This window comes from Rattus rattus, chromosome 15 (genome assembly GCF_011064425.1).
Source record: "Rattus rattus isolate New Zealand chromosome 15, Rrattus_CSIRO_v1, whole genome shotgun sequence".
NCBI lineage: Eukaryota > Metazoa > Chordata > Mammalia > Rodentia > Muridae > Rattus > Rattus rattus.
This window is the reverse complement of record NC_046168.1, coordinates 7,369,647-7,394,680: the sequence shown is the minus strand read 5'-3', so window position 1 is coordinate 7,394,680 and position 25,034 is coordinate 7,369,647. Positions and strand designations below refer to the sequence as shown.

Here is a 25,034-nt window from a genome sequence, read left to right as displayed (position 1 = left end):
CTTACACAGGGGTTTTTCAGACCAGTTTGGGTTTCTCTTTCATAAACTTGGTAATTTATGTTGGTCTGGACTATTGATAAAACTTGCTAATATGATTAATGTCTTTACATTCTTTACGTAGGAGATTTCTAAAGTTAAGTGTGTCCACAACCGGTGCATTATTCAATGTCCAGACCTCATAAAATAGAATTCCCACAGCATGCTAGGCAAGCACTCCCAATGAGAACTTATAAATCCTACAGTAAACTAATTTAAATATATATGCTGACCTATTACTACTTTGTATCGTGCATATTCTACCACAACATAGGTTTCGACATTATAGGTGTAATATTTTTACTCTACAAGTTGAATTATCTCTGTTTCTTATTGCAAGAATTTATATTTTCCAATCATATTTGTGTAGCACTTTCTTTTTTAAACCTTACTTGTAGGATTGTACTTGCCATGTTTGTGGTAATTAATATTACTTAAAAATATAGTTCCATCGGGACTACTCACATTCAAAATACAGAAGAATTAACTCTAGTGTACAGCGAAAGTTATTCCCAGTTCTTACAGTGAAGCATTTACTTCTTTGAATTCTGGGAGGTTTTGGCTTCTGTTTTGTATTCTAAAACTACAAATATATATGCAACGTGCCTTTCTGTTTAGGAAAATAGTGACCCTTCAAACCTTCTCTTCTGCATTGTTGCACTTCTTCTCTTGCAAGGCAGGCATCATCTTTTGTTCATTCAGCATGTCAAGTATCTGCATCTTACTTCATCACTCAGATTAAGATCAAGACTTATCAGCTAAGTTGTTCATTGTGCACATCCATGGTGCACAAAGGCAGATCAGAAAACTTGTGCTGTTTTTAAAATTTCAAGTATTTGTTTAGTTACCTCTGACTATCCACCTTCAAAGCTGGCTCAATTCTAATATATGCCATGAGATTATTTTGGAATATTTTGCTCTTGTTTTTAGTGTAAGTAGAGTAAATGTGCTCAACTCATGGGCAGCTCTCAGGAGACTTAACCTTAGAGCACTACCACAGGCACACCAAATTCTGCTTCTATTTAAAGAATAGTCCATTTGGAGAATATTTATGATTATTGTAGAGTTTTAGTGACAGTAATCGTAATGGTTGTATTGATTTTCAAAGTTTTGTTTCATCCTACATGGATATATCAATTTAAAGCCTTCCTAGCAAATTAACTAATAAAAATTAAGATTAATTCATTTTTGGACACCACAGAAGTTCACAGGAGAACCCCCTTACCACGGCATCTGTATTCATGAGCTATCATTATTTTTTATTAGGAAATCAGTTTGAGAGATACAAACTCAGGTTTTTCTTTGCTGGCTATGGGATATATTTCTTGTTTGTAAAATTCACAGAGATTCTGTAGTTCCATTTTAACAATGTCTTTAATGTTATTTATAGAGATAGTCTTTTGTTAACTAAAATGAGAATAAAGTTAATAGTTTCATAGAAAACTCCATCATTCCCCTTTTCTCTTTTTCTTGTCTGTGCATTTTCAGTAACTCGGCATCTGTAGCTAATGATATATTCTTATTCCAAGCACCAAGAAGCAATTAAAATATTACACAATTATATCTATCATATCCCCAAACATCCAGATTTTTAAGAGCTTAAGTAAAAAGCCATAGGTTATGCTTTACTTAATTTTAGAAATTCAAACTATTCAGTTAGAACTACGTTTATGTAAACATTATAGCTATTAGAAGCTTCCGGTGTGATGTAACTTTGGTAGGTACTCTACAGAATACAAGGATAGGAATCTAGAGAAAAACAACAGATGTCATTGAAATAAGCTGCAATTTAGTGATAAGGCCACTAGAGGAATTCCAATCAATATACACCTCATTGAAAGCAGTTATTAAAAAATGAATTTTTGGAGAATTAACTTATGAGGTTAACTTTGAGAGTACCATTGTCATGGATAAAAATGAAGTAAAAGAGAACTTTAATAGAAGCGTTTTAGGATGAGAGGGGGTATTTCTGTAAAACATAATTCACAGTGAAAAGACGTCAGAGGCAACATGAAGACGGCCTGATGTGAGACTGAGGACTCATACTTGTCAAATAGAAATCAAATGTGTTAGAGGCCTCAGCACACTCCACTAGAAGTTATAGTCATAAGTACAACAATCATGGTATATAAAATGGGAAGGGACTAGGAAAACTTTAAATACTGTATGCAAGAGAGAACCAGTTATAAAATTAAGTTGGGGACTATGCCTAAGTAAATTTGGAGAATGGCCAAAATATAGAAATCATGATGTTCAAATATTAAGATTTGGTGGTAAGTATTGATATTTATTTTGGACTTTTGAGACAGGGTTTCTCTGTATGGTCCTAACACTCCTGGGATTCACTACACAGAGCAGGCTGGCCTTGAATTCACAATAATCCTCCTGCCTCTGCCTCCCTGGTGCTAGAAAGGAAGGCATGCACCACCACCTCCACCTTTGTAATTATAGGTTTAAACATTCTTCAAACTTGTCTAAAGACATTGACATAGAGAAGACTCTCATTAAAGAAAGAGCAAAAAGTATGAAGAAGATAAAGCCATAATTTTGGAGTTATGCTCATATTTTGGAGCAGAAGAAAGATCCATATCCAGCCAAGACCAGAAGTTGAAATATTATTTGGATTTACCATGGCTGAGAAATCTATAAAGGAAAATGTTGTGAGAGGCTCATTTGATACATCACACATATATTGATTGTTGGAAAAATATGGGTTTTCATTTTCCAAGAATTTGTAAGCAAAACAGTTTAAAATGTTTTTATGTTCACTGGGAACATCAAGAGGATGTTTTCAAATGTAATAAGGATTCACAAGAACACATATAAACTTAAGAAAAATTAGAATTATACGTTCATATAGAATAATACATTTCAATGACCGCTGCCAATGAACAAATTACTTCCACAGACAAGTGTGGAGGGAAGTTTATACTTGTGATATGCATGTCATTTCCAGGTCATAACACATATTACAGAGAATTATTAGCATACTATTGATAGACCAGTATTTAAAATATTGGAAAGAGACATTTTCACTAATGAAAAGATCTCTCACTGAAACGGAATCTCTGTAAAGGAGAGAGAAGATAAACATGCATGCACCTGCAACACTAAGAATCTACTATTAAAGAATAAAAAATGAAAAGAAAATATTCATATTATGAAAGAACCCAATTATTGCCCAGGTTGTTAAATCTTTGGACTCATTACCTATTGGAGCCACATGATGTCGCTGTCTATCAAGGTCTGCCTCGCTCAGATCCCAAGACTCTCTCACAGCCGTATGTTTCTTAAAATCCGCTGAACAATGGCAGTTGCCGCTCAACTGGATTAAAGGATTCGAGATGCCCAACAGTTGATCTTTATATCAAGACCAGATTTCTCAAAGGAACAAAAGGAGTCCTTGACATGGTGTTTGCTCGGCGAGGAGGTCCGGATTCCCGGCGTCTGCTGCTCTTGCTTCTGCTGTTCTCAATCTGGGAAGCTGGGAGCGGCCAGCTCCACTACTCCATCCCTGAGGAGGCCAAACACGGCACCTTCGTGGGACGCATCGCGCAGGACCTGGGACTGGAGCTGGCGGAGCTGGTGCCCCGCCTGTTCAGGGTGGCGTCCAAAGACCGCGGGGACCTTCTGGAGGTAAATCTGCAGAATGGTATTTTGTTTGTGAATTCTCGAATCGACCGGGAGGAGCTGTGCGGGAGGAGCGCGGAGTGTAGCGTCCACCTGGAGGTGATCGTGGACAGGCCGCTGCAGGTTTTCCACGTGGAGGTGGAGGTGAGGGACATTAACGATAATCCGCCTGTATTCCCCGTGAAAGAACAAAAACTGCATATTTCAGAATCCAGAATGCTAGACTCTAGGTTTCTGCTAGAGGGCGCATTCGATGCAGACATTGGAGTCAATTCAGCTGTAACTTATAGGCTTGACTCTAATGATTACTTCACACTAATTGTGAGTTCAAAGAACGAAGAAAGTAAACAGGTTGAGTTAGCTTTAAGAAAGTTGTTGGACAGAGAGGATGCTCCTGAGCATAAGCTACTGCTGACAGCCACGGATGGAGGCAAGCCTGAGCTCACAGGCTCGGTTCAGCTGCTGGTCACTGTGCTGGATGTGAATGACAACGCCCCTACTTTCCAACACCCTGAGTATGAAGTGAGAATCTTGGAAAACTCAGACAACGGAACAACAGTTATTAGACTGAATGCTTCTGACAGGGATGAAGGGACGAATTCAGCAATTTCTTACTCTTTTAATAGGCTGGTGTCGCCCAGGATTCTTGACCAGTTTAGCATAGATGCAGACACAGGAGAAATCGTAATTCAAGGGAATTTGGACTTTGAGCAAGTAGATGTCTACAAAATCCGCGTTGACGCGACGGACAAAGGACACCCTCCGATGGCAGGCCATTGCACTGTTTTAGTGAGGGTATTGGATGAAAACGACAATGTGCCTCAGATCACCTTGACTTCCTTATCCCTGCCTGTTCGAGAGGACGCTGCACTGGGTACTGTCATTGCCCTAATTAGCGTTTCTGATCTGGACTCTGGAGCCAATGGGCGGGTGACCTGCTCCTTGACTCCGCATGTCCCCTTCAAGCTGGTGTCCACCTTCAAGAATTACTATTCGCTTGTGCTGGACAGCGCTCTGGACCGAGAGACCACAGCTGACTATCAGGTGGTGGTGACAGCTCAGGACGGGGGTTTGCCTTCTCTGTGGGCCACGGCCAGCGTGTCTGTGGAGGTGGCTGACGTGAACGACAATGCTCCTGCGTTCGCGCAGCCGGAATACACGGTGTTCGTGAATGAGAACAACCCGCCTGGAGCGCATATCTTCACGGTGTCGGCAATGGATGAGGATGCACAGGAGAATGCGCTGGTGTCTTACTCTCTAGTGGAGCGTAGGGTGGGCGAGCGCTTGCTGTCAAGCTATGTGTCTGTGCACGCGGAGAGCGGCAAGGTGTTCGCACTGCAGCCTCTGGACCATGAGGAGCTGGAGCTGCTGCAGTTCCAGGTGAGCGCGCGGGATGCTGGTGTGCCTGCCCTGGGCAGCAATGTGACTCTGCAGGTGTTTGTGCTGGATGAGAACGACAATGCTCCATCCATTCTTTTGGCTGGTACTGAAGGCTTGGGTAGTGTGGCAACTGATCTGATACACAGGTCTGTGAGCGTGGGTCAGGTGGTCGCAAAAGTGCGGGCGGTGGACTCAGATTCTGGCTACAACGCATGGTTGTCCTATGAACTGCAACCCTCAGTGGGCCCTCGTAGCCCGTTTCGTGTTGGGCTGTACACGGGTGAGATCAGTACAACACGTGCTCTTGATGAGTCTGACGCACCTAGGCAGCGTCTGTTGGTATTGGTAAAAGACCATGGTGAGCCAACTCTGACTTCCACAGCTACCATCCTTGTGTCCCTGGTTGAGAGTAGCCAGGCACCAAAAGCCTCTTCTCAGGCTTCTAGTCGTGCTTCAGTCCCAGAGGCCTCGCTGGTGGATATCAACGTGTATCTGATCATTGCCATTTGCGCAGTGTCCAGCCTGTTGGTGCTCACGCTGCTGCTGTACACAGCGTTGCGCTGCTCGACGACGCCCACCGATGGAGTCTGTGCTCCGGGGAAGCCCATGCTGGTGTGCTCCAGCGCCGTGGGAAGCTGGTCGTACTCACAGCAGAGGCGGCAAAGGGTGTGCTCTGGAGAGGGCCCACCTAAGACCGACCTCATGGCTTTTAGTCCCAGTCTTCCACCGCGTCCAGTATCAGAGGTCATTGGGGAAGGGCAAGATTTAAATGACCATCATGGCTTTCAAGTAAGTCCTTTTATATTTAGAAACATTTAATTCGTAGAAATTTTGTGACTCCTTTCATGGTATTGCACATTTGCACATGTTATTGTCAAAATTCAATATTATTCTAGCCACAATTTTTACTTGATTTATTATTTTTGTGTTGTCGTACATTTATTTATTTATTTATCTATCTATCTATCTATCTTCTATCTTCTATCTATCTATCTATTTAACATCTGAGATACTACATCTTCATGTTGGCTTGATACTCTTGAGTTCAAGTGACATATCACATGCTGGTTATTCGTACACCGCAATCTTTGTTGTTCCAAGGCGTCACAAGCAATTTCGTATTGTGTGGAGTACTGCTTTTAGCCTTTGTGTGAGTTCAGTCTTCTAGATCAGAATTTGGTGACATCTGTGGGAATGCATTCCTCCGAGCTTTTACATTTCACAATTATTCTCTGAGCTTTTGATGTATTTTGTAGTATTATCGGGAAGGCATATCTTCCATTTATGCTACAACAGTCAATTTCACGAGTTTGGTTTATCATCTTATTTGTTCATTTTAGATCTCTTAGTTTCAAGATGTTGTAACATTTATTACTGTTTTAAACCTTTTAGTCATAAGATGCAGAATGATTTCCTTCTTTCTCTATCTCTCATGTATCTCAGTTTAACATAAACCTCACAGTCCTCCTGTTTCAGTCCCTGAGTTCTGAGATCTGGCAATTTCCACCATTTCAAGTTTGTTTTTGTTTGTTTGTTTCGTTTACTGGTATGGAAGCTTTACATTATTTTCAGTACTTTAATATTTTTTTTTGAGCATCATTGCCTGGTCGATCGTTGCTCTTATTCTGATAAAGCTCTGCTGAAGCAGAGTCAGTATACAGTACAATCGTGTTGGTCTTTCCATATGAGTTGATTATTTTACAAAAAAACCTTTCATAGCAGGCTCATGGGCCCAAGTTCAGAATCTAGCACCTCTCCCCCCAAAAAAATCTACATTACGTTTACATTTAATATGGTTTAAGAAAATAATAAAGAGCAAGAATACAGTATGTAATAATTCTACTGTTGTTGATAGATGTGTAATTTATAAATCATTATAAAAATACTCAAAATGTTGAAGACGTTTTAGTTTACACAGAAATATTTTTCTTTTTGAAAGTAAATCTGTCGAAAGTTTGAGCTACTTTCCTGGTCTTTCAACGTTTAAATTCTAGAACTCCTTTTTTCCCTTTGCTTCCTGAGTGTGTTTTATTTGCCCCGACAATATATACTTATTAGATATTAAGCACATTTCTTAGAAAAGAATTGTTAGATTTAATGAATGTGAATTAGAGGTTTCTGGAACTCTGGACTCTTATAGCATGTTAGCAATATAATGACACCACATAATCGTTTATAAGTAGATTTTATCCTTTTCCCCAACTCAAATGAATCAAAAAGCAAGAATTTTATGTGGTTGCCTTCATATCTTTCATAATTCCTGTCTACGCCTGTAATCTATCTATCAAAATGTTCTATATAGAATATTTACTTTAGCTCTCAGTTCTAAAGACTTTCAGCCTTCGGTATGCCTATGCTTATAATACTATTTGAACAGTGTGCAGCCTCTTCTTTGTGGAAACGACTTTATATTTACTATTATGATGACATCTACTTGGCTCTCAGATGTGACTTGACCATAATCTCCTCCTAAATTTTAGCTGTTTTTACAAAACATAAATAGCATTCAAAGTCCTTTATGTCATCTAACACTGAATTTGGCACCTAATCACTTTAAACATCATCAATAATTTTCATCATCAAAATGTCCATCATTTTACTTTTAGACCCCCCAATGGATTAATAATAGATTTAATCAATCATCAATCAATGGATCGATCAATTAATCATGTTTGAGTGGGAGACTAGAACTCAAAAGAGAGTTGTTCTTAATTAGAACAAAGGTAGAAAAGAATTGTAAGCATAAGTTTAAAATAGAACTCTTCCCAAACTCTGAATGAACAATACTGAAGATGAAATGTACAATGGGATGGTACAGTAAATGCTGTACAAGAGAGAAGACATTGATCTTCACATAAGACAATAGTTGAAAGCAATCATATCCTGTAGGTGCAGGAATAAAACATGATGGTGGGAACAGGCTATGTAAATATTAATAAAAAGAAATATATTTTCTCCCCACAAAGGTTGTTCTACTAGATTCTATTTTAAAAATACTTTATACATTGACAGTTTATGGAATTACTTAGGAAAACTACTCCATCTGCATATATTTACTGATATCTTTCATCCAGCAGAAAAAAGTTTATTTTGATCAGTAAATTTCTGGGTGCCTAGCTTTGCTAGGCATCATGGGTCTATTATGTCAGGATCAAAAATTCAGGAATGTGGATGTCCCTGAGTTACAGAACGAAAACGTTTTTCAAATTTAATATTTGTGATTATGTACCTCATCATTTTAAGTTGCCACTCAATTTTCATCGTTATTTTAAAATTTTGTGGACAGTTTTCCCAGGAACAAGAGAACTGTAATTATGTATTTCTTAATTTTAGAGGTCAGTCCTCTAATAGTACCTCCAGGAAGATAAAGGTGGTTTTCTATTTCAACAATGATAAAATTCAGAGGATAAAATAAGGTTCAACGGTTCAGTGTCCATTCGCCGAATATGTACTTACTCTTTGAGGCCGCCTGATGTCGCTCTCGGCCGCTTTATTCGTTCTGATTAAAAGACTGGTATAGCCATCCTTTTTCCAGCAGAAAAGACGCTCCATTCTTATTTACTCTGATGAGCAATGGTGAACACGGGAGGGAGGAATTGAGAGAATCAGTTGGCTTCTCTTCATTTGGAAGTAATTTAAGCGAACTGGAAGTATCAAGCTCCTGAAATGCTTTGTTTAGGCGGTGCACTCCCAGAGGGACGGTTTCTAGTGCTTTCGCTTCTGCTCCTCGCAGTTTGGGAGGTGGGGAGCGGACAGCTCCGCTACTCTATACCCGAGGAAACCAAACACGGCACCTTTGTGGGCCGCATCGCACAGGATCTGGAACTGCAGCTGCCGGAGCTGGTTCCTGGTCTTTTCCAGTTGGACTCAAAGGGTTTTGGGGACCTTCTGGAGGTAAATCTGCAGAATGGAATTTTGTTTGTGAATTCTCGAATCGATCGGGAGGAGCTGTGCGGGAGGAGCGCGGAGTGTAGCATCCACCTGGAGGTGATCGTGGACAGGCCGCTGCAGGTTTTCCACGTCGAGGTGGAGGTGAGGGACATTAATGACAACCCTCCCATGTTTCCAGCGACACAAAAGACTCTGTTTATTCCGGAGTCCAGACTGCTCGACTCGTGGTTTCCATTAGAGGGCGCGTCAGATGCAGATGTCGGTTCCAATGCTCTGCTGACTTACAGACTGAGCACCAATGAACATTTCTCTCTGGATGTACCGCCCAACCACGAGCAGGTGAAACCTCTTGGGCTCGTTTTGCGGAAACCTTTAGACAGAGAAGAAGCTGCAGAGATGCGCTTATTGCTCCGGCTACGGACGGAGAGCAAACCGGAGCTGACCCGGCACCGTTCAGTTACTCATCACAGTGCTGGATGTCAATGACAACGCTCCAGCTTTTGACAGATCTCTGTATACCGTGAAATTACCAGAAAACGTTCCAAACGGGACATTAGTAATCAAAGTCAATGCTTCAGATTTGGACGAAGGCGTCAATGGGGAAGTTATGTACTCATTTTCTAGTGATGTTTCTTCAGATATAAAATCCAAGTTTCACGTGGATGCTGTGAGTGGAGAGATTACAGTTATCGGAATTATTGATTTTGAAGAGTGCAAAGCTTACAAGATTCCATTAGAGGCACGTGATAAGGGCTTCCCACCACTGATTGGTCATTGTACTGTTCTTGTGGAAGTTGTCGATGCTAATGACAATGCCCCACAGCTCAATGTCAAAACACTCTGGCTCCCTGTTAAAGAAGATGCGCAGCTGGGGAAAATTATTGCCCTGATCAGTGTGATTGATCTAGACTCAGGTGCCAACGGGCAGGTGACCTGCTCCTTGGCTAATCACGTCCCCTTCAAGCTGGTGTCCACCTTCAAGAATTACTATTCGCTTGTGCTGGACAGCGCCCTGGACCGAGAGACCACAGCTGACTATCAGGTGGTGGTGACTGCGGAGGACCGGGGTTCTCCCACGCTGCGGGCCACGGCCACCGTTTCTGTGGAGGTGGCTGATGTGAACGACAATGTTCCTGCATTCGCGCAGCCCGAATACACGGTGTTTGTGAAAGAGAACAACCCGCCTGGAGCACACATCTTCACGGTTTCCGCGATGGATGCGGATGCACAGGAGAATGCATTGGTGTCCTACTCGCTGGTGGAGCGAAGGGTGGGGGGACGCTTCTTGTCAAGCTATGTGTCTGTGCACGCGGAGAGCGGCAAGGTGTTTGCGCTGCAGCCTCTGGACCATGAGGAGCTGGAGCTGCTGCAGTTCCAGGTGAGCGCGCGGGATGCTGGTGTGCCTGCCCTGGGCAGCAATGTGACTCTGCAGGTGTTTGTACTGGATGAGAACGACAACGTGCCGACGTTGCTTGGATCTGGGACGGGTGGTTCAGATGGAGTGTTCAATCATTTGTTGCCTAGGTCGGTGGATCCTGGTCACGTGGTGGCGAAGGTGCGCGCAGTAGATGCAGACTCTGGTTACAATGCTTGGCTGTCTTACGAGCTGCTCTCATTGCCAGGGAGCATGCGCAGCCCATTCCGTGTAGGACTATACACTGGTGAGATCAGCACCACAAGGTCCTTGGACGAAACAGATGGGACTAGACAACGTCTGCTGCTGCTGGTGAAGGACCACGGTGAGCCTCAGCTGACTGCCACAGTCACCATGCTGGTGTCTTTAGTGGAAAGTGGCCAGGCCCCAAAGGCCTCGTCCCGGTCCTCTGTGGGTGTTAGTGTACCAGAGTCATCGTTAGTGAATGTCAACGTGTACCTGATCATTGCCATTTGCGCAGTGTCCAGCCTATTGGTGCTTACGCTGCTGTTGTACTCTGCGCTACGCTGCTCCGCGATGCCCACTGGGGGCGCTTGTGGGTCTGGGAAGCCCATGCTGGTGTGCTCCAGCGCGGTGGGTACCTGGTCTTACTCGCAGCAGAGACAGCAGAGGGTATGCTCTGGAGAGGGCCTACCGAAGACCGACCTAATGGCCTTCAGCCCCGGTCTACCTCCATGTCCTGGATCTGCAGAACCATCTGTTTCTTTGGACTCCTCTGAGAAGGTGAGTTGTAGAATTGTGTTTATTCATATATTTATTTGTGGAAGATTTTTCCAAAAAACTCCCTTGGTATATTTAAGCACTGTAGAAAAGTCTACAATTATACCAGTATTTTAAAAATTATATATGTATAATTATATATATTAAATTAATATATATAATTATATATATAATATATATATAAATTTGGATAAGACTTCTATTTCCATACTCCTATTAGAGCAAATCACTGCATATTATGGAAGTGTCAGTTAACTGCTGAAGTAATTTTATTTAAAAACTGTAATGTATTAATCAAATTGCTAATGATAGACTTCCATAACATTTGAGAACGATTCCTTGTGAAAACAAAAACAAAAAACAAAACAACAGCCACTATCATTCCAAACAACAACAAAATCCAAACTAACCAACCCAAATAAACAAAAAAACCAACAAACCAAACAAAAATTAAATAATACCACAAAAGTAAACAAACAAACACAAACAAATAAAAAAACCTCTACAATGGCTTGGTAGTCATTCAGTGAACATGAATATAAAATTTCATATTCAACAGTCCTCTGGATGGAGACACATTGCAACCAGGGGATCAGTAAAATCAAAACAAAGAGACAACAAATAAAATGTCTCTTCTTAGAAACCTAATTCTAGGCTGGGCATGGTGGTTCATCTCTTTAATTCAAGCAGGCAGAGGCAGAGGCAGAGGCAGAGGCAGAGGCAGAGGCAGAGGCAGAGGCAGAGAGGCAGAGGCAGAGGCAGAGGCAGAGAGGAAGAGAGAGACAGACAAAGAGAGAGGCAGGGAGGAAGAGGAAGAGGCAGAGGGAGAGAGAGAGAGGCAGAGAGGCAGAGGAGGCAGAGGCATAGTATATTTGTAATTTTAAGGCCAGCCTGGCCTACATAGAGAGTGTCAGGACTATTGTCTCAAAACATGAAAAGCAAAACAGAACTAAACATCATCATCTACAACAAAAAGAAACCCAGAAAGTCATAAACACAATTCTATCAAAGAGTATAAATGTGATTCTCATTTCAATATGTGTAAAATATATTTCTAAATTTTTCATAATGTAAATTATAAGATGCCTATTGACAATGATTTCTATGTTTATAATTCTGGGCTATTTCTCTCTCCCAGCAGCTATTTTTCTTTCTTTTTGTTTTATGGGTTTTCATGACAGTTTCTTTGTGTAGCCCTGGTTGTTCTGGAACTAGCTCTGTAGACCAGGCTGGTCTTGAATCCACAGAGATCTTCCTCCCTCTGCCTCTCAAGTGCTGAGATTAAAGCAGCTCGGGGAACTTTCTTTCTTTAGAAAGTGATTTTTTTAAATTAACTTTTTTTAGATTAGTGATTAAAATTTGGAATGTAAAAATTTAATTCATTTGTAATTCATAGTCTGAAAACTACAAAAACAAACTCCCGTACAATAGGTGAGAATTTAGTTTTCTTTCATTATTCTACAGTACAAGACTCTTCAATGTTCCTATGTGCTATACTAAACATTTGGAGACAATACTTTGTGACTTTCAAATAGTTGTTTCTGTAAATTGTCCATTTAGTTCAAGCTATCTTTCAATTTTCTCATTTTCATTTGATAAACTATCATTCAGGAAGAAATGGAATAAAAGGGGTGACAGGCACTTCATTTCTGGTTTCCTGAGTCTAACTTGGCTTGAGCAAGATTGCTACAGGGACAAACACTGTCACCTGTTAGGCAAAGTGACGATATGTGTTCTATCACCAGTTTGTCATTAATTCCTATCTCACTTCCTTGGGTTACACTGTGTTCATGCTTCCTCATGTCCCTAAAGATAAATTAATGTCATGGGTATTTTGCAAGTTCTGAAATGTATATATGATGGCAGCCTTTATGCTGGACGATGATATGGGCTTCTATAAATGGCCAAATTACCAATTACATCAATGCAGACATGAAGATGAGATGCACTGAGAACAAAGTGCTGAAGCTGCTAGTTCTCCGAGACAGACTTGTCTTGGATGCAAATGAAACTGATAGCTCCCCCTCAGTCTATACCACACAGTTGAATATTTAAGCCTGCAAGGTATAGTGCCACATGCCTTTAACCCTGGCACTCCAGAGCCAGAGGCAGGGAGATCTTGTGAGTAATAGGCTAGCCTGATCAGTCAAGGATAGAGAGACTCTGTCTCATCACCCGCCCCAGCCCCAACAAAGCAAAACAAGACAAAGAGCAAATACCTGAATCAATTACAAAGAGCAAATACCTGAGCCAATCACAAAGAGCAAATATGTGAGCCAATCACAAACAAAGAGCAAATACCTGAGCCAATCACAAACAAAGAGCAAATACCTGAGCCAATCACAAAGAGCAAATACCTGAGCCAATCACAAACAAAGAGCAAATACCTGAACCAATCACAAACAAAGAGCAAATACCTGAGCCAATCACAAACAACAAAGAGCAAATACCTGAGCCAATCACAAACAAAGAGCAAGTACCTGAACCAATCACAAACAAAGAGCAAATACCTGAGCCAATCACAAACAGTGCATGGAATGTGAAGAACAATGGCTAGCAAACATTTGAAAGTCTAAGTCTGGATTCAAGGTAAGTTAGATTGATGGGCATACATTTGGCAACAGGAATCAGAGACTCCTCAAAGTTTGAAAAACACAGAAACAATGGATTTCTTGTAGCGAACTCCGAAAGCAGTCGTCATGAATTTGTCAACTTATATAAAATGAGACTCTCAAGTCATTGTGTAATGTAATAAAATAAAAAATTTTCCATGTAACCGATTTCCATTTTCTTAAATGTAAGGACCATCTCTTTCAGCCCATGGACTACTAGCCACAGTTTAACAACTGGAGGGTGACCATTTTCCAAAGGAAATGTTTTTTCCTGAGGAGCCGGACTTGGTCATAAGTGTTGTATAAACAAGCATGTCCAAACTTGGGTCTGAGAATAATTTACACTTGTGTAGTTCTTAATTCTCCTACAAGAACCAGCCCAGACTTAGTTTGCTGTCATTTACACCAATGTCTTCTTACTACTGAGACATTGCCATGAGGGTGAGAGGTGGAACATGGAGAGTTTGCATGGATGAAAAGCCAAAGTTGTGTGGTTACTAGAGACAAATACAGGAATGTAAATGGTAAAATAGCAGATGCTGAAGTTGGGGATCTACAATCTACTGTTGACTTTGGAGACACAAACATCTGGCAAACAACTGAATTGGTGTCTTGAAACTCCTGTCTGAATGAAATTTACTTAACCTTAAAACAATGCCAAAATAAGCGAGTTGGGTATTATAACTTGAAAGGACTGTGCAGTAAAAAAAAATCAGTCCTTTCATTATTCCTTGAATCTTAAGATTCCTTGAATCTTAAATTTACCTAATAATTATCATGTGACCAAAAAAGGAATTATCTCTTGCAGTTTTACGTTTGAAGAGAAAGTTGCATATTAAATATTTCCACATGCTAAAGAAATTTAATATGAGGCATTGGATGTACCTAGGGATAATAATCCACAGAAACAAACCAAAGATGTGAATTAAAGAAAAAGTGCACGCATAAAATTATACTTACACATTTAGCCACTGGATGTCGCTGCTGTCCACGAAATAATGTAGTCTTTAAGAACAAAGATACACTTCGCTGTTTCTCAGGGGTTAGGAAGTGGCTAGATTTGGAGATCTCGGCGTTTCGGTTAAAAAAAAAATGAGCTTGGGAAACCGACCAGAAGATATTAGAACTTTTGTGCGTCCCAGATGGCATATTCATGGATGTTTAAGACAAGAGAAGGCCTCAGTGGTGATCTCCAGATGTCTGAGCTATGGAGCTTGGCGCCTGCTACTTTGGCTTCTGCTCGTTGCAACATGGGATGCAGGGAGTGCCCAGCTCCACTACTCTATCCCAGAAGAGGCCAAACACGGCACCTTTGTGGGCCGCATCGCGCAGGACCTGGGGCTGGAGCTGACGGAGCTGGTGCCCCGCCTGTTCAGGGTGGCGTCCAAGGACCGCGGAGACCTTCTGGAGGTAAATCTGCAGAATGGTATTTTGTTTGTGAATTCTCGGATCGATCGGGAGGAGCTGTGCGGGAGGAGCGCGGAGTGTAGCATCCACCTGGAGGTGATCGTGGACAGGCCGCTGCAGGTTTTCCATGTGGAGGTGGAGGTGAGGGACATTAATGACAACCCTCCGCTATTCTCCGTAGCGGAACAAAAGATCTTGGTTCCTGAATCTAGACTGCTTGATTCTCAATTTCCACTAGAAGGCGCATCTGATGCAGATGTTGGAGAGAACTCGATGCTTACTTACAAACTTAGTTCAAACGAATTTTTTATCCTTGATATTGTAAACAAAAAAGGCAAAGACAAGTTCCCAGTGCTTGTTCTTCGAAAACTGATAGATCGAGAAGAAAATCCTCAGCTAAAGTTGCTACTGACAGCAACCGATGGAGGCAAACCTGAGTTCACAGGATCGGTTTCTCTGTTGATCCAGGTGTTGGATGTTAATGATAACGCGCCTGTGTTTGACAGATCTGTTTATGAAGTTAAGATGTATGAGAATCAAGAGAATCAAACCTTAGTAATACGGCTGAATGCTACAGACTCAGATGAAGGAATAAACAAAGAAGTGGAGTATTCATTTAGCTCTTTGACCTCGTCTACTATAAAAAGGAAATTTCTAATAAATGAAAAGACTGGAGAGATAAGAGTAAATGGCGCTATTGACTTTGAGGAGAGTAACAATTATGAAATTCGTGTGGATGCTACGGATAAAGGTTATCCACCTATGGTTGCTCACTGCACTGTACTCGTGGAAATCTTGGATGAAAATGATAATACCCCAGAGATAGTCCTTACTTCTTTGTCTCTTCCGGTGAAAGAAGATGCTCTTTTGGGCTCTGTAATCGCCCTGATCAGCGTGTCAGACAAAGACTCTGGTGTCAATGGGCAGGTCACCTGCTCCTTGGCTAATCACGTCCCCTTCAAGCTGGTGTCCACCTTCAAGAATTACTATTCCCTCGTCCTGGACAGTGCCCTGGACCGAGAGACCACAACTGACTATAAGGTGGTGGTGATAGCACGGGACGGGGGCTCGCCTTCACTGTGTGCCACTGCCAGTGTGTCCGTGGAGGTGGCTGACGTGAACGACAATGCTCCTGCATTTGCGCAGCCCGAATACACGGTCTTTGTGAAAGAGAACAACCCTCCTGGCGCGCATATCTTCACGGTGTCTGCGGTGGACGCAGACGCACAGGAGAACGCGCTGGTGTCCTACTCGCTGGTGGAGCGGCGAGTGGGTGAGCGCTTGCTGTCGAGCTATGTGTCTGTGCACGCGGAGAGCGGCAAGGTGTTCGCGCTGCAGCCTCTGGACCATGAGGAGCTGGAGCTGCTGCAGTTCCAGGTGAGCGCGCGGGATGCTGGTGTGCCTGCCCTGGGTAGCAATGTGACTCTGCAGGTGTTTGTGCTGGATGAGAACGACAATGCACCCACGCTGCTGGGGCAGCAGTCAAGCGGACCTATGGGCGAATTTAGCCAACTTGTGTCGCGGTCAGTGGGTGCAGGACACGTGGTGTCAAAGGTGCGCGCAGTGGATGCAGACTCTGGTTACAATGCTTGGCTGTGTTATGAGTTTCATCCGGCTGTAGGGGCGCGCAGCCCTTTCCGTGTGGGTCTCTACACCGGTGAGATCAGCACGACACGAGACCTGGATGAATCTGATTTACCGCGCCAGCGCCTATTGGTGTTGGTGAAGGACCATGGGGAACCTATGTTGATCACCACTGCCACCGTTCTGGTGTCCCTGGTGGAGAACGGCCAGGTGCCAAAAGCTTCTTCCCAGGGGTTGCCTAACTCGTCCCGCAGGGAGGAGTCGCTGGTGGATGTCAATGTGTATTTGATCATCGCTATCTGCGCAGTGTCAAGCCTATTGGTTCTCACTCTGCTGCTATACATAGCCCTCCGCTGCTCAGCTGTGCCCATGCAGGGTGGGTGCGGACTCGGGAAGCCCACTCTGGTGTGCTCTAGCGCGGTGGGGACCTGGTCATACTCACAGCAGAGACAGCAGCGAGTATGCTCTGGAGAGGGTCCGCCCAAGACCGACCTCATGGCTTTTAGTCCCAGTCTTGCCCCTTGCCCAGTGACCGAAGTGGGAATGGAAAATCATTCTGCTGGAGGAGACTTGTCCGGGAAGGTGGGCTAATACTTTTTACCTTCATATTTTTTTGATGAAATATATTTTCTTTCTCACTTTATTCTTTATTATGTGACAAATGAATGTGTGTCAGATATATTTTCTTTGAGTACCACTATGCACGAATATTTTTAGCAATATTTTGGAATATAGTTTATTCCAGAAATTGGTTTTATGATGTCCATTTATGCACTACTCTGCAAACCTCTGCCTTAAACTATGAACCCATAAGCTTTCCCCAATAGAACTCGTGTTGAGGATGCAGTAAGTTTTATTTTCATATGCTGTCTTCATATTAAAAATATTTATAACATTATTTATTTATATTTAATTTTCAAGTTAATTTTGATTTGATCCAATGCATTAACAAAATGTTGCACTTTTTCCTTTCCCTTTTTTTTTCATGAGAACATATAGCATTTTCTTTTGTCCCTCATGTGTATCATAGAACAAGACTTTGTATTCAGCAACTGCATTCACTGGTATAGCAGCAAGGTATCTTGCCAGTTCATTCATAATGTTTTCTTATTTGATGATTTCTTTTGCTTCAGTAGTACTGGTTCTTGTTCCAGTATGAATTATTCACTTTTATTTTAGAAGAAGGATGTTTCGTAGTTCTTGGTGTGATTTTATTTAACAATGGTCCCCTTTATCAGAAAGCCTAAACACTTTCCCTTTGAGGAAAGTGTTATGATGGGAGTGGAAAGTCTCTGAAAATTATTCCTAAAGGCTTCATCTCACCAAGGTTGGTGAGGCACACCCTTAATGCCAGCACTCAGCAGACAGAGGCAAGAAGATCTCTGCTTGGTCTGCATAGTGAATTCCAGGAGCAAATAGTACGGTCCTTTTAAAAACAAACAAATGACAAACTATCTCTCTCGGGAATGGAGAGATGGCTCAGCAGCACTTGAGATCTTGCAGACGACCCAGATTTGATTCCCAGCACCTACATGGTCACACACAACCATCCGTAACTCCAGTTCCAGGGCATTTGATGCTCTCTTCTGGCCTCTGTGGGTGCTAAGCATGCATAAAGTACACCTAATAATGAAGGCAAAGTATTCAGACATAAAAATAAAATAAATAAATCTTTAAAAATAGAAAACAGCACCATCAACAATTCCTTTACCTTCTTGTGACGTACGATTTCAAACGAAATGTCTTCTACATGCCAGGCTAGCATTCTTTTTATTTCAAGAGATCAAAAATGTTCTAGTCTAAATTAATATTAAAATGGGAAAACTTTATTATTCCCTTAGAATACTTTATACTACTCTGCACGTGTGGTTTAGGTCAGTAGGTTCTCTTGTTATCTTTTTTTTTTTTTTCTTTTTTTTTTTTTTTTTTCCGGAGCTGGGGACCGAACCCAGGGCCTTGGCTTCCCCTGGCAAGTGCTCTACCACTGAGCTAAATCCCCAACCCCGGTTCTCTTGTTATCTTAAACAGAGCGGCGTTGGTTTATATAAAGACAGCTATGTAAGCTAGTTAAGTTCCATGGCATGATGGCTGTTCTTCGTTGTCAACCTGGATCCATCTGGAATTACCTAAAATTTCATTGACTGGGTACAGCTGTGAGGGATTTTTTTTCTTAATTGAATCATTTGAAGTGGGAAGACCAGATTTTAGTCTGGATCCTTTGAGGCGGGAATATACACCTTTAATCTAGGACACTCTTTCTGGTGGTGGCCTTTATGAAGGACATAGAAGGAAGACTTCTATCCCTTTGCCTACTTGCTCTGGCTCTCGGTGGCACGTCTATGCCTTCCCTGGCACTGTAGTCTTCTTCAGGATTCTGACACACGCTGAAGACCAATTGAAACATCCAGCCTTAGATCTTCCATTGGTAGACAGCAATATATATATATATATATATGTATATATATATATATATGCGCTCTATTCTATAAGTTCTGTTCCTCCAGAAAACCCTGATGAGACGAAAGTATCCTACCAACTATGCTTTACTGTAACTTTTCAAATTTATTCCAGCATCACCAAAGCAACTAATCTTTATTTATCACTTTAATTCTGATCTTTAGCAGTTATTTGTCCTTTCCCATTCGCTATGAATTTATTATTCAGTCCATGTTTCACAAATATATCCAAACAAAGGTTGACATTATTAAGTTGGACAACACAAAATTGTAACAAGAAGATAAACACAATGTTGCCTTTGACGGCCAGCTTCCCATGGCTGGTCTCAATGTTAAATCCCAAAGATTTCTTGATGAAAAAATGCAAAATTTTATTGGTCACTATATTACACATACTTATGAAATCTATGCCTTTGATTTGAATTTCTATAGGTTTCTTTTTTCCTTTAGTCATAGCTCATGTTATTGATAATGTCTCAGTTATGAAGTGCACTCATGTCACTAAATAATTTAATGCAATATAGTGCAAGTTGTAATAGCAAATTTAAGAGGTATTTTAACCTTCATGGTGACAATATCCTGGTTTGATTTCTGAGTTTTTACTTTATGTTTTTGAGACAGAGTCTCACAATAGCCCAGAGTGACCTCAAAGTCACAGCAAGCTTCCTGCCCCAGTTTCTCAAGGCCAGAATTACAAGCATGACCTATTGTACCTCTCTTGGCTGTAGGCTTTAAAAAGAGAACCTCTGTGTCTCTGTTTTTCCCTGTCTCTTCTTTGTTTCTTTTCTCTCCTTTCCTTTGCTCAAACATATGTATATATGCATTATAGATATGTTTATTTTTATATTTATTTGATATTCCTAACATCAAACATGTAAATATACTGAGTTACTGTGTATTTCTCAAGTTGCTGACTTTATTATTTTTCATTTATCATTTTCCTGTTATTAATTTTTGCAAGGACATCAGCGATTAAATTCAGTAAGAAATCTATAGTATACAATCCTAAGAGACACAGCTAACAGCTTAGTTAAAATAAAGATATAGCTTTTTTCTTAAGTTCCTTAGAATTTCCCCTAATTTCTTCTAGTATTCTCTCTCTCTCTCTCTCTTTATTTCTCCTCTTTTTGCCTGTTGAATGCAAGGGTGAGGGACATGTATCATCACATCTTGCTTGATAGTATTTGAGTTGCATTACTAATGCATGAAATCATTGTTAAAATATAATTGTTAGTTGCATGGAAACCTTGGAACTTCAAGACATTAAAATTGCATTTTATTCTTTTATGTTGAGTTTTTAGGCTAACATTTAAGGGCTTTGGCATCCATTCCCCTTCCTCTTATCCCTTTCTCTATCTGGCTGGTGTCCTCTCTGCCCTTGGATTGTTGGCCTTTCTGTTGCCTTATCACATGGACTACAGTACCTGCTCTATTTTCCACCTCTTCTTCCTCTCTCATGATGCCCTAACTAGTTTTGCAAATACCTTACACATGTGAATTTTAAATCTAAAAATTAATTTTATATGTACTTGTTCGGCAAAGTAATATTTCAATCCAAAAATAAGAAGGGACCTTCACTTCGGTATGGAGTTAGGCTAAAAGTCATTGGGTCATTTCAATCAGAAAATAGGAAATTAATTTTTCTTTATGAGTCTCTCTTTTTTTTCCTGAATTTAGTCAACTCAATAGGTTGAATTTTTGCTTGCTCTTTTTAACAGAGCAATTTATTGGTTTAGGATTTATGTCTTTAATCATAAAATAAACTTCATTGTCTTCTATAGGTTTTCATGTAAATTTTAATATATTTTTGTATCTCAGGTAAAAACAAGATAATAAAGCTGAGTTAGACTTAAAATAATGTTTATATCCTAGCCTCTTCACATCAATTTTCTAAGAAAATAAGTATAAACAGACTTGAACTACTGATATTATTTTTGAATGAAAGTTGATTATTTTTCCATGTAAGTAACAAGTATAATTTACATTGAAGTGGAAATAACATTCACCCTGAGTAGATTCAGTGACTGAACAAAAGCTTTAAACTGGTATAGCCTTACAAATGTGCTCTAAATTTCCTAAAATCAGTGTTAAATGAATACATTAACATCAAGTAAATAATTATTTGGATAAAGTAGTAAATAGTTTATTAGCATTGAATTGAAATTCCATTGTGTTGTAGTGGTAACAGGAAATCTGCATGTTGAATCACTCTCTTTAGAGTTAAGTCAAATAATTAGAATAATTTAGCATGTAAAATATTTAGAAAAACACAATTATAGTCTCAGGAAGAGGTTGGATATGAAGCATTCAAATATCTTACATTTCTTTAAATTCTCTTAAATGCTGTATCACTGCTACAATGTATGTTGTCCATATTATTTTACACGATGATATAGTTTGTGCAGTAATATATTCTTAGATGTCTATAAAGAAGATGAAAATTTTCCAGGAACTATAATTCTAAGATAAAACAACCTCTAATTAGTTACTGGCTATTGAAATTAGAACTATTAGAAGCCTTCAATGAAAAGCAAACGAAATCATTCTGGAGCCTGATAAGCGAAGAGAGCAGAGCGCAGTTGCACTTACACTTTGAGCCACAGGGTGCCGTTGTTCTCCAACAAAAGCGCCAACAGAAGAAAATCAGATCCTCTGCAGACCGGAAAGAAGCTGGTCCCGAGCTTTAAAGACTATAAACAGCACTCACACTGTTAATATTATCTTAGAGAAAGAAAATCACTACTACTAAAAAAATCCAAAGACAATATGTTCTTTGTCGCCATGAAATACTGCCATGGATCCTGGTGCCTGCTGCTCTCACTTTTGCTGTTCACAATCTGGGAGCCTGGGAGCGGCCAGCTCCGCTACTCCGTCCCAGAGGAGGCCAAACACGGCACCTTCGTGGGACGCATCGCTCAGGACCTGGGGCTGGAGCTGGCTGAACTGGTACCCCGTCTGTTCAGGGTGGCATCCAAGGACCGCGGAGACCTTCTGGAGGTAAATCTGCAGAATGGCATTTTGTTTGTGAATTCTCGGATCGACCGAGAGGAGCTGTGCGGGAAGAGTGCGGAGTGTAGCATCCACTTGGAGGTGATCGTGGACAGGCCGCTGCAGGTTTTCCACGTGGAGGTGGAGGTGAAGGACATTAATGACAACCCTCCTGTGTTCCCAACCACACAAAAGAATCTCTTTGTTTCGGAAACGAGAGCTCTAGATTCTCGTTTTTCGCTAGAGGGCGCTTCGGATGCAGATATCGGAACCAATGCTCTTCTGACTTACAGACTGAGTCCCAGTGAATATTTCTCCCTGGAAGTACCAACCACAGATGAGCTGGTAAAACCACTCGAACTAGTGTTAAAAAAACCTTTAGACAGAGAACGAGATTCAGAGCTTCACTTAGTGGTTAAAGCAACGGATGGGGGCAAACCTGAGCTCACAGGCACTTTGGAGTTACATATTACAGTTCTAGATGCAAATGACAACGCGCCAGCATTTGATAGAGCAATCTATCGGGTAAAACTGGTAGAAAATGCAAGAAATGGTACCCTGGTCATTAGACTTAATGCCTCGGATTTGGACGAAGGTTCAAATGGTCAAATTTTTTATTCCTTTGCAGCGGACATTTCCCCTAAGACAGAAGCCACTTTTCATATAGATCCAGTCAGTGGAGAAATTAAAGTCAATGGAAAAATAGATTTTGAAGAAACAAATTTATGGAAGATTCAAGCAGAAGCAGTTGACGAAGGCAGTCCTCCAATGTTCGGTCACTGCACAATCTTAATTGAAGTCCTGGACATCAATGATAATGCTCCCAAGTTAATAGTAACGTCATTATCGCTCCCTATTCGAGAGGATGCTCCCGTGGGGACAGTTATTGCCTTAATCAGCGTGACAGATCCTGACTCTACAGTCAACGGGCAGGTGACCTGCTCCCTGTCTCCTCATGTCCCCTTCAAGCTGGTGTCCACCTTCAAGAATTACTATTCACTTGTGCTGGATGGTGCTCTGGACCGAGAGACCACAGCTGACTATCAGGTGGTGGTGACAGCGCGGGACGGGGGTTCGCCTTCACTGTGTACCACAGCCAGCGTGTCGGTGGAGGTGGCTGACGTGAACGACAATGCTCCTGCATTCGCGCAGCCTGAATACACGGTGTTCGTGAAGGAGAACAACCAGCCTGGCGCGCACATCTTCACGGTGTCCGCGGTGGATGCGGACGCACAAGAGAACGCTTTGGTGTCCTACTCGCTGGTGGAGCGGCGAGTGGGCGAGCGCTTGCTGTCGAGCTATGTGTCTGTGCACGCCGAGAGCGGCAAGGTGTTCGCACTGCAGCCTCTGGACCATGAGGAGCTGGAGCTGCTGCAGTTCCAGGTGAGCGCGCGGGATGCTGGTGTGCCTGCCCAGGGCAGCAATGTGACTCTGCAGGTGTTTGTACTGGATGAGAACGACAACGCGCCCACGCTGCTGCCTCACAGAGCTGTCGGAGCCGGCGGGGCAGTGAGTGAGCTTGTGCCTCGGTCAGTGGGTTCAGGGCACGTAGTAGCGAAGGTGCGCGCAGTAGATGCCGATTCTGGTTATAATGCTTGGCTGTCTTATGAGCTCCAATTCGGAGCTGGCAGTGTGCGCAGTCCCTTCCGTGTGGGACTATACACAGGTGAGATCAGTATCACTCGCGCCCTGGATGAAGCAGATGTGCCGCGCCAGCGCCTGTTGGTCTTGGTGAAGGATCATGGCGAGCCAGCGTTGACTGCCACAGCCACAGTGCTGGTTTCTCTGGTTGAGAGCAACCAGGCACCAAGGACCTCTTCACGGGTGTTGGCGGGTACAGCAGCCTCTGAATCACCTGTAGTGGATGTCAATGTGTATTTGATCATCGCCATCTGTGCGGTGTCCAGCCTGTTGGTGCTCACACTCGTGTTGTACACTGCTCTGCGATGCTCAGCACTGCCCACTGAGGTCACCTGTGGACCTGGAAAACCCATGCTGGTATGCTCCAGCGCAGTGGGGAGCTGGTCATACTCTCAAAAAAGGAGGCAGAGGGTGTGCTCTGGAGAGGTCCCACCAAAGACCGACCTCATGGCCTTCAGCCCCAGTGTTCCTCCTGGTTTGGGTTCTGGAGATAGTGGTGTCCAGCAAGAAATCTTTGAGAATGTAAGTACAGAAATCTTGGGGTACATTTCATGACAGGTGATGTCACTGATATACTCTGTCAATTCATGATTATATCTTCAGCAGTAAATTTGTGTTGCTTTTCTTGAGACGGCCCATTTAAAGACGACTGGCCATCTCATCTCACTTCCCACTCTTGTCATCCTGGATATTATTTAGTAATTCTTTCTTCATGCTATGTATAACAATAGTACTGGTAGCACTGCTAGCAAAAAATGAAATAGAATGACAACAATTTTTTAATTAAACAGGTATGCCAGAAAGAAGTCAAGGATCATAATAGAAAATACAAAGTGGCAGGGCTCAAATCTGATTATCAACACTCGATCATTGTTCTGGGAGTTCACCTGCTAGGACAGGTGTCCTTTGCTCTTCATTATGTTCGAGTATCTGGGAGTACAGTATGATTTAATTTTTAATTTGATTTGGATTCTCAGCTTATTATAAACTATGAAATGATTGGTCAGAGATGGAGATCAGCTTGCCTGAAGCACTGGGTTTCTTTGTTCAACCTTGGCTATCCTAGAAATTGCTCTGTAGACCAGGCTAGCTTCAAACTTAGAGATCCTCTTTCCTCTGTCTCTTGAGCCGCCACCACTTGGCTCCCCCACTCCCCCAAAGCAGGGTTATTGTTACCTTTGATTGAAAAGCTTGGGCCATCTGACCAAATGTTTCAGAAAAAATTGCTGTGTTGACTTGAATAAGCCACAATAC

At 41.9% G+C, this 25,034-nt stretch overlaps 4 protein-coding genes across 4 annotated transcripts; all 4 read left to right on the top strand.

The window, feature by feature from the left end:
- The first annotated feature begins 1 nt into the window (after position 1).
- On the top strand, positions 2–6,463 carry LOC116884477 (protocadherin alpha-8-like). The gene has a single exon (XM_032885593.1). It carries the CDS (start codon positions 3,445–3,447, stop codon positions 5,863–5,865), a length of 2,421 nt encoding a protein of 806 aa, XP_032741484.1. The 5' UTR covers positions 2–3,444; the 3' UTR covers positions 5,866–6,463.
- A 13-nt stretch (positions 6,464–6,476) lies between these two features.
- LOC116884907 (protocadherin alpha-7-like) lies at positions 6,477–11,209 on the top strand. Its single transcript, XM_032886129.1, is given in 2 exon segments — positions 6,477–9,381; positions 9,383–11,209. Coding segments are annotated over 2 exon segments (2,496 nt in total). The 5' UTR covers positions 6,477–8,712.
- Positions 11,210–14,467: 3,258 nt separating this feature from the next.
- LOC116884475 (protocadherin alpha-9) lies at positions 14,468–17,336 on the top strand. Its single transcript, XM_032885592.1, has one exon. The coding sequence runs from the start codon at positions 14,797–14,799 to the stop codon at positions 17,284–17,286; it is 2,490 nt and encodes an 829-aa protein (XP_032741483.1). The 5' UTR covers positions 14,468–14,796; the 3' UTR covers positions 17,287–17,336.
- Positions 17,337–20,705: 3,369 nt separating this feature from the next.
- LOC116884508 (protocadherin alpha-10) lies at positions 20,706–24,623 on the top strand. Its single transcript, XM_032885636.1, has one exon. It carries the CDS (start codon positions 21,918–21,920, stop codon positions 24,333–24,335), a length of 2,418 nt encoding a protein of 805 aa, XP_032741527.1. The 5' UTR covers positions 20,706–21,917; the 3' UTR covers positions 24,336–24,623.
- Positions 24,624–25,034: the final 411 nt, after the last annotated feature.

Excerpts from the sequence above, each read along its gene's own strand:
- LOC116884477 (XM_032885593.1), top strand. The coding sequence starts at position 3,445 with ATGGTGTTTGCTCGGCGAGGAGGTCCGGATTCCCGGCGTCTGCTGCTC.
- LOC116884475 (XM_032885592.1), top strand. The coding sequence starts at position 14,797 with ATGAGCTTGGGAAACCGACCAGAAGATATTAGAACTTTTGTGCGTCCC.
- LOC116884508 (XM_032885636.1), top strand. The coding sequence starts at position 21,918 with ATGTTCTTTGTCGCCATGAAATACTGCCATGGATCCTGGTGCCTGCTG.